The sequence below is a fragment of the Penaeus japonicus genome, unplaced genomic scaffold (genome assembly GCF_977035675.1).
Source record: "Penaeus japonicus unplaced genomic scaffold, GWHDUDI00000001_assembly GWHDUDI00000035, whole genome shotgun sequence".
Taxonomy (NCBI): domain Eukaryota; kingdom Metazoa; phylum Arthropoda; class Malacostraca; order Decapoda; family Penaeidae; genus Penaeus; species Penaeus japonicus.
This window is the reverse complement of record NW_028234437.1, coordinates 11,957,441-11,967,440: the sequence shown is the minus strand read 5'-3', so window position 1 is coordinate 11,967,440 and position 10,000 is coordinate 11,957,441. Positions and strand designations below refer to the sequence as shown.

At 34.2% G+C, this 10,000-nt stretch overlaps 1 protein-coding gene across 2 annotated transcripts in view; it reads right to left on the bottom strand.

Annotated features, from left to right (window-relative positions):
• Positions 1–2,664: 2,664 nt before the first annotated feature.
• Positions 2,665–10,000, bottom strand: part of LOC122256797 (putative gamma-glutamylcyclotransferase CG2811) — a 9,399-nt gene continuing 2,063 nt past the window's right edge. Inside the window, exons 2-6 of one of the 2 annotated variants that reach the window (XM_043021735.2) lie at positions 9,565–9,658; positions 9,304–9,411; positions 8,296–8,488; positions 6,322–6,411; positions 2,665–4,058 (exon numbers count right to left, since the gene is read on the bottom strand). In XM_043021735.2, the coding sequence (XP_042877669.2) occupies positions 3,861–4,058; positions 6,322–6,411; positions 8,296–8,488; positions 9,304–9,411; positions 9,565–9,584 (609 nt within the window). In that variant the 5' untranslated portion in view covers positions 9,585–9,658 and the 3' untranslated portion in view covers positions 2,665–3,860. The remainder of the gene's footprint in view (positions 4,059–6,321; positions 6,412–8,295; positions 8,489–9,303; positions 9,412–9,564; positions 9,659–10,000) is intronic. The other variant, XM_043021736.2, reaches the window with a different exon arrangement.

Sequence of the window (10,000 nt, the reverse complement as noted above, 5' to 3'; positions counted from 1 at the left end):
GTGAGCAAAAGGAGTCCAGGATGCATACAATTATGCATCGAGTCATGGCAATTGCACAAATTTATTTTTTCTTATTCCTTAAAGAACATGCTTCCTAATATTAGTTATACTCAGGTGAAGACATGCGTAACTCATACCAGTACTCCAAAGGACATTAAATAAGGATTACACTGTCTCCAAGTATCATAATGTGTATTTTGACCTGTAGTTTCCAAAAATACAATTCAATTTGTTTAGATTAATAGTATATATAAGTGATTGTTTGGTGGATTCTTGTGTCAGATCATAATACACTGTGTCCTGTAGGGTAATTGCTATCTTCTCACACAATGAACATTTATTGATATGATAAATATGATTAACCTCTACATTATAAAGTACCTTTCAACATGAATAATCTATGAAAAAAGGATATTAATTTTTCTTTCTCAGCATATCTTGTATTCTTACATCTAGAAGGAAATACTGATTTTACTTCTAAAGGATATTTCTATAATTGTTGAGAACTCGTCTACTGATTTATATGGCAAAGAATATATTTGCTTGCAGCTTGTGCCCAAATCAACAGTAATTTCCACCATTATTCTATTATCTGAAAATTGACATTAAATAATTCAAATACTCATTCTTGACCAAGACGCAATTAAAGGTATTTACTCAACCGAGACTCAGATAAGGTATTTAGAGTAAGTATGCTGAGCTGTATTAAAGTATGCATCATATTTTATATAAAGCGTAGTAAAGAATGGTCAAAAACTGGTAATATCAAACAATAAATCACCTCTTATAAATCAGATTCTTGCTTTCTTCAATTTAGAAAACTAAAATAATCAAACATATATTTAGAATGACAGGCCATATAATGGAGAGAGAATGAACTTTATTTGCAATACAAACAAAAGAGATCTTTCATTTGTTAAAGGTAAGACAAACATAAGTCAATGAACTACTGTGAGCATAGAAAGGCTATTAAAAACACTGTAATAGTAAATAATGTTTATTCAACAACAGTAATTTAGTAAAAATGTAACTTGGTATGATTAATATGTTGAGATAACTAATAATTAATGGATGTCAATCTGAGAGTGAATTTGCCAAGCTTTTTGTTCTCCATACAAGGTCATAAGAGGTCTAATCATCTTTGGATTATCTTTATCTAGATTATCACACACTGAGAATGGTGAAAAACTGAGGTAGAGATGAAAAAAAAATGCAGTACAATTGCTACAAAATCACAAACTAACTGAAAGTTAAGTGAGAGTAAACTAAATACAAAGAGGGCACTAAATACAACATTATGAGATGATAAAAATGGATTTATAAAAAAAAGAGTTTGTACTGTAATTCTAAACATACAAATCTTCTGGATTACATTTTTTCAAGAGAATTTTAATTCCACATAACACAATGTTTAAAATTCCTTTTTACTGATTTCTATACAGTTTCTACATACATATTAACTATTTTCAAAAAATAATGCAAGAGTCTAATTCAACAAATCCATGACTTCTTTTTAATCACAAAAGACAAAGACACCTCAATGGAGTATATTGTTAACACAAACTTTGGAGCAGAACTGCCTTTAGTGAGCATCAGATTTTTGAAAAATGCCAGCTGTTCCCCTATATCTATTTCAGTATGAATGGGACACAGTGAGCCTAAATTAGCATGTCTGGTATGGGTCCTTCCTCTATACCCCCTCCAAGCCATCAGAGACTATATCTATCATCCCATTTTATGCTCCATTCCCCTAATACCCCTCTCCTCCATGCCTCAGGGCATGGGTGAGCTACTTGAAATATTACTTTTTTTCTTTTGTCATACATGCCAATAAATACATGAATTATGGTTACATGAATTATGATGCTTGTATATTTCATCACTTTCTGTACCTCTTACTAAATCTGCCCTTGATATAATGATTGAAAATTGTGGCGGGGGGGGAGGGTGAAGTGGGATGAGGAACTGCAGTCTTTAGAGTTTTAACCATACATCTAAGCATTGTCATTATATGGTCTTCAAAAAGTCATTCCTCCTGGACTCTGCTCTACCTCTTACCATCTCTCTCTTGATCATTTAAAAAAGTAACAGTATATTTACTCCAAAACAGACAATCTCACTCTACACTTTTAAACTATTTTTGATAATCCTTTATTTTTTCTATTGACCTTCCCTTAACCCGTTAACGACGGATGACGTGTTTTTTTGTCATACATGACGCAGGACCTCTTGGCGTTCGGGGATTCTGGATCACTATGTTATTTTATTGTACTATAAGTAATGAGTGAGTGACGTTGACAATTGCAGTCATAATTATTATAACTGCCGTAATAATAACCAAAATGGTTTTCAACTCACTTACAAAACCTAGATGGCACCACTTTCTTCTAGCACCAGCAGGAGAGAGAGCCTTGAATGGCACCCATCTACGGTCTCTAGCAAGCAATATCTCTGTAGAGTGATGGCACATCGCAAGTTCCCGACCTCTTGCTCTAAAGTACCGCAGATGAAAGATGTGCAGACCGAACGAGAGGAGGAAGGTGACTCACACCATGCCCAATGCATACAATGTGACCCTGTGCCAGTATGGATGCCTTTTATTGTGGCACTCACTGTCAAAAGCACAAGTTTCCTTCCTCTTCCCAACCTCTTCATTTTGGATGGTTATAAGTTTCGTGTTTGTTCGTGACAGCACAGAAATACGAAAAAATAAAGTTGTTTTTTTGTCCTCCCTAAAACAGTAATACTTCTATCACATTGAGTGTAAAGAAAAAAAATGAGTTGATATGGACCCTGAACTACAATTTTAGTCAACTGCAGAATTGATGGAGCCTGTGAATTGACAGATATAAATTTCTAAAAATAGTAAAACACACAAAAAAACAAAACACAAAAATGTCTCTAGCTCTACAATGAGTGACTAAAAGGGAGTGGGAAAAATCAAATTATGTGGCAGAAGCTGCCTCGATCAGAAATAAAACTCATCCTGGAGCCTGTGTAAGCAAATCTATCTCCCGTCGGCAATGGGTTAAGGAAACTTTTTTTTTCCTTTCTTTTTTTTTGGGTGTGTCTGACAGTATTACTTAGTCCTAATCTGCCTATGCCAGACTGCTTAAGAAACTGAGTGACTGACTAACATACTGACATACTGACTGACAATTGACAGACAGAATGAATGAATGACTGCCTGATTGACTGACTGACTGGCTGACTGACCAATTCACTCTGACTTATTCTCTCACCCTATCCCCTAAGACCTTATTACACACTCACACTAATGCTCACACTCACTCTCACCTGCATCTAGACTTACACTCACAATCACAACCATAGTCACAGTCCCCCTCTATCATATACACTCTCACTCATACTCACTCTTACTTTGGAATCATCTCATACTACTGTAATGCATAACAAATCCTAGATAACATGTTGTATATCTTAAATTGGTAACAATATGAAACTAATGCACAGAGTCGGGAATATAGAGCAATGTTGCTTAATTATCTGTCTTAGCTCAGTTTGCCTCCATTAAAATTTTCAAAATAAGATGATCTTTATGATCCTGTATAACATCTACCTTAAAAGGTTACAAAATTAATAATAAAGAGTACTTTATCTTGTTTATGGAAAGTAAAGTAAATGGGTTAAGGAAATTACGTTCACTTCACATAAATACAATGTGACATTTAGATTAAAAGTGAACGTAGTACCATATCACTTTGTAGTAACATGTACATATACAGTATAAAGATATGCCTAAGAATCCCTGACAGAAAAACACAACAAAAAAGAATACTAATAGTAGGCTGCCTACTTTTCCTATATAAAATGATCTGACCCTGAGTAATACATCTTGTTCACAGATCCTCAGGAAGTTTTACATCAGCCCAGTATTCAGAACCTTGAATGTCACGCAAATGTCTTGGCACAAAGTCTCCCTTTGAGAAGTAGGTAGACAGGTGAGGCAGCTCTAATAGTTCTGGTCTGAAGTGGTGCAGCAAGTAGATCCAACAGTCAACTACTTCCTTAGATTCCTGTATGCTTGCTTTAACCATCTGAAAATACAAAAGTTTATCATTACATCCACTCAGGAAACACTGAAAATAGTTTACATTTATCTGCTATCTATTTTCCTAGTCATATTTATCCTACTTGCACTCTTGCAATCATGGTAAGCATAGTTCCATACTGCATAATATTTGCTAATATTTTTTCTTTTTGCTCATTAGATATAAAGATCTTGCCTCAGGCTTTAATATCCATGATGTATAACAGGGTTTTTCGGGGGCAATTATTAACTCTATAGTAACAAAAATATATCTGAATACATTACATACAAATCTTTTTTTGGGTACAACACCTGATAATTATGTCAACAAACCATGTCTTGGAACATAATCAATATTATGATCCCTAGACTGACATTTTTCATACACTATTCCAATATTATCTATATTATCTTATTATCTATATATTTTTCTTCAAAAATGGAATCTTGATATTAATTCCTTCCAAGATTATACATTCTCTGGTACATTATATTACTGACTAGTAATCAAACATTTCCTTTTTTGTACACATTTGTTTATCACAAAGTCATATTGAACAAAATAATAACATCATTTTGAAATATGTGTAAATTCAGGGTATAAGACATATCAAGAATTTGCTTATCACGAGAAAAATAAGGTACTAGTCCTACTGATAGTGCAGTTTGTTATGTTGGTTATGCTTATACATTTACATTCACTTGTTAACCCATTCACGACGGGGGCATTCCAGCCGTGCATGTCACAATGCCGGGGCTTTCGAACGCTTAGGCCTAAATCAGTTAAATAACCGACGCCATATCGCGTCCCCAGCGAACAGGCCTAATATGCGCGGTATAATGTTGTACCACCCGTCACGAGAGGGTTAAGATAAAGCAATGAGTTAAACCATTCTATTCCAACCACAAATGAAGAGCATTGGCTGACATATTATATCTGAAGAATGAGATTATTCCAGCAGAAAAATTAAATTCAGTATTTAAAAGCCATTCATTGTTGCAAGAAAAGAAATCAGTAGTTGATAGTATCACTTCTATGAAGAAAGCAGAGTCAGTGTACACACTCAGTCAACACTGCAGCTAAAGAAGTTAAGCTGATATTTTACATGAGAAAAGCCCATTTCCACACTTCTGACAGCTCTCCATCCAAAGCAATTTCAGCTGATCTTGAGGCATAATACTTACTTTGATTCTTTGAGCTTTAGAGGACAATCACATTGACTGCCTTCTACTGCTCATTTTGCTAGTATAGTGTTGCAGCTGACGTGGGATAGATCCTATCCTTGCTTTTACCCATTTTTGAAAACATACTTCTGCCACAGTCTTCACCTTAATTCAATGATTCTTTAATGTATCTCAGTGACCTGGTTGTTTCAAATGTTCTGAGGCACTATCTTGCTCCTGTCACTGAGCACAGGTGAATGGCAAAATCAACATCTATCAGTTATCTTGCAGCATTTATTCTCTTCAAAATTTGTTTATCATTACTGGTCTATTATTGTTGCCTATGCTGTTTAGTATCACTTATTACATTGTAACTTATATCATCAGAGGTTACTGTTATAACTATTCTGTCAACAGTAGGATCTTTCTTCCAAGTGAACAACAATATATTATCTATTTCAATCAGGAATAACTACATGTTTTCTGTATCAGTCTATGACCACATAGTACACACCTTCCATTATCAATATCTATCTAAATATCACACTATCAAAAAAGTCCTAGCTTTATGTACTATTTCCAACATAACTAAAACTAGGAGCCTTTCACAACATTTTTTTCATAAATTTGTTGTAATTACACATTCTTAGCATCAACTTGTATGTCTTAATATATCAATTAGTAAAAGCAGACCTGAAAGAATTTCACACTTGGGTAATTTCAAAAATATTTTTTCTTAATGTTTGTTGTTTCAATAGAAAGTTATTCAACTACAAGTGGTACTGATCATATTGGAGATTATAGATTACTATGCAGACAAAATTTGGTAAATTCCCTTTCAAATATGAATAGGGCCCATAGTGAAGAACCCTGTTTGTTTCAGGGAAAAAAAAAAAATGAATGTGGGCAGATGCCGATGCCCCAACACTGACAATTAATTCATTTAATTCTATGGTTTTGTTCATCTTGTTCACTAAACTTAAGTATATTAAATATGGTATTCCCTTGCTTTTACTGCTTTATATTAGAAGTGATATGAGTGTTTTCATGAACAAATTATTACAAATATGACTGAATAAAAAAAAAATTCAAGGGATATGACTTACCTTTCTTTCGTAATATTTTGGATGTACTTCTAATATGTCAAGTTTAGCCAACATTTGGTCATCGACTTCATATAATTCGCCTTCAATTTGCTGAAAAGGATTTATAAGAAGAAATTTCAAGGGACATTGCACATTGATAAACTGCATAAGATAAATTGCACATACACTTATAAATATGTTATCCTTTTCAGACAATCTTAAAGTATATATGTATGCACATTTATATCAATATCTTTAGCTATGTGCTTTATCTATATGTATTTGTGTTTGTGTTTGTGTTTGTGTTTGTGTTTGTGTTTGTGTTTGTGTTTGCATTTGTTTGTGTTTGCATTTGTGTTTGTGCATCTATATATTTATATATTTGTTTTCTGTTAGTTTTACTGTTGGAATTTAAAATCTATTAAAAGCTAAGAATCCAAAAAGCTAAAATATCAATCAAATGTTATTATTTGATTGTATACTCAAATACAGTAATTACATCTGTTATGTCTAATATCATTTAAGAAATACAGTTCAGTTCACAGAAGGGACAACTTTCTATAATAGCATCTTTGTGAAAACCACTCTTAATTGAATAACAAATTTTGCTAACTGCTATTCTTTATTACAATATGGTCACTGTGCAAGGATGTTGCAAAGTTCTTGTGCATCAAGATGATGCAAGATCACAAAGATTTCCAAAGATTATTAGAGAATGTCAAAAACTTTAGTCTGAGAATTTAGGTCACAGTAAAAAGTTTATCAAAATAATAAGGCTTGAATGAGACTGTCCAGCAGAGTTCATGAGAAACTGATGAACCCCCTGGGTCTTCCAGTATATACAGGGCTGGTTTTTGGTATGGACCACATAAGTGATCACCCTTTTTGCCACCATCACAATGGGCAAAATATAAAGACAACAAATAAGCAATAACACAAAATTTATGAATGCATATTGATAAACAAACAAATCAACTACTCAATGCTCTTGCATTATGCATTATATGGAAAATATATTCCATCTTTTATTGTAAAAATAAATGTACAAATGCAGTGCTTGACTTTTGTTCCATACATTACTGTAACATCATAAAATAATATGCGAGTCATTATGATGGTCACTTATATGAGAGTAATCACATAATGCATTGGGTTGTGCCAGTTTTGGTTAAATGTGTATACATATACATGTACAGAGTATGTGTGTGTTGGGACAGAGGGCCAAGTTCTGATCACTCCTTGGATTGCAAAATGGTTAGAACCCACCCTAAGCGTATACTTACATATACATACAATATATGATAATCATTCTTAAGATGGATAGCAGTTATATGTGCATTTTGAGTTCATAAGATACTGCCTCATTAACCCACTCACGACGGGGGCATTCTGCCCTTCCATGTACATGCCGGGAGCTCTGGGAATGCATAGCCTAAATCCGTTAAATAAACGACTAGTTTATGGCACCACCAGCGCTGGGCCCCTAGAATGCACGGTACAGTAGTGTACCACCCGTCCATAGAGGGTTAATACAGTATATGAATAGTGAGTCAATGAAAATGGCTACAAAAGAAGTTTGTGCACTGATATAGAAATATTTCAAAATTATAAGACATCAATACCTGGAAGAGATTACATGGCTGAAAGTAGGATGTGAGTACTCCAGCATTTTAAACTAACACTCTAAAATTTAACCTTATTAATGAACATCTCTTTATAAATGAAATGAAATGCATTATCAATATTTCAACTAATATTCTTTTCCCTAAAGTGTCTTTCATTCTGAGAGCGAATCCATTTTAAAAATGTGGTTTTAATGGAATTCTGAAAAGTTATATCATCATGTCATATTAGCTAAATGAAACAATACATAACTTTCCATATTTCTAAAAACTCTCAAATATTCAGCTAATACATATTTCCAGTAAGATCTATATACTTCATCTATAAAAATAGAGATCTGATATAAATATGTATTTTTTCACAGAACTGTACCTTTCCTTTGCCAGGAGAAGCAAGCACATAAGGAATATTATAGCGTGATGCGACCACAAGAGGATATTTTTCTTGGGTTGTGGCAAGTCCCCGCAAACGAGCCTCTCCGTTTTCCTTGTCTGTCAACCAGTGATGATTGGGCTGGGTCTGCTTAAGGGAGCCGTACACAAATACTAAATTACGGGACATGGTTCTGAAAAACAGTAAATGACTTGTAAAATGATAATTCATTTATATATACTAAATTACAGGACATGCTTCTGAAAAACAGTGTGTGTGTGTGTGTGTGTGTGTGTGTGTGTGTGTGTGTGTGTGTGTGTGTGTGTGTGTGTGTGTGTGTGTGTGTGTGTGTGTGTGTGTGTGTGTGTGTGTGTGTGTATGTGTGTGTGTGCGCGTGCATGTTGTGTGTTTGTGTGTTTGTGTGTGTGAGTGTGAGTGTGAGTGTGAGTGTGAGTGTGAGTGTGAGTGTGAGTGTGAGTGTGAGTGTGAGTGTGAGTGTGAGTGTGAGTGTGAGTGTGAGTGTGAGTGTGAGTGTGAGTGTGAGTGTGAGTGTGAGTGTGAGTGTGAGTGTGAGTGTGAGTGTGAGTGTGAGTGTGAGTGTGAGTGTGAGTGTGTGTGTGTGTGTGTGTGTAAAATCAAATAAATTAATAGATAAATATAACACAAATATAATAATTTTAATAATAATAATAATCATAATATTACTACCAATAATAACAATCCTCATAACAATAATAGTATTAATAATAACAAAAATGACATCACTATAAATAACAGCAATAATTAAAAAGAAAAAACAATACAAATGTTTTCTCCTTTTTTCTTTCTTTCTTTTATATAACTTAAATGTTAGGAAATAATAGAAGATCCAATACTATGAGAGCAGTAGCTATATTTCCAATATACAACAATAAACTATATTCATATATGAAAAAAAAAAAATCACATAAATCCCTGTACTCCATAATTCAAAAGACAAGATTCACAATAGCGCAATCTCTCAAGTACCTTTCTTTCCAGAACTTAGTAGACATGTTAAGGTTTGCATATATCAATATAAAAATAAGCAGTGCTAGAGCCATCACCACGAAAGGTTTAGGATTCTTCATCAGGAACCTAAAAAAAATTGATAAACATAAGAATCACACTTTATAGTACATTTGTTCTACAAAAGCTCCTTATCTACTGCATCTACTGCTAAGACAATATCAATGAATTAAGTCATATTAGTGAATATTGAAATGAGGGAAAAAACTCATAGAAACATACCGACTACAAAACTGCATCATACTGTTCTTTTAAGGGATGCTTGTTAGGCTTCAAAAAAGGCCCAATTTCCTAGTTTACTTTTTTTGTATCCTTTCTGTAAAGAGTTTACATGATGTTAGCTTTCTGATCTTTTCAGTCAGACTATATCTCTGTCTCTTCTACTCTCATCTCCTCTCCTCCCCTCTCCTCTCCTCTTTTCCCCTCCTCTTCTCTATTTTTTCTTTTTTTAAATCCTTGAGTTCCATTAGCAATGTTGAAAATAATGTTTATTTTTTTTCCTGTTTTTCTCCCCTCTCATCTCATCTCCCCCCCTCTCCTCTCCTCTTTTCCCTTCCTCTTCTCTCTTTCCCTTCCCCTTCACCCTTCACCCTTGCCCCTTGCCCCTTGCCCCTTGCCCCTTGCCCTTGCTCCTCCCCTCCCCTTGCCCCTTCCCTTT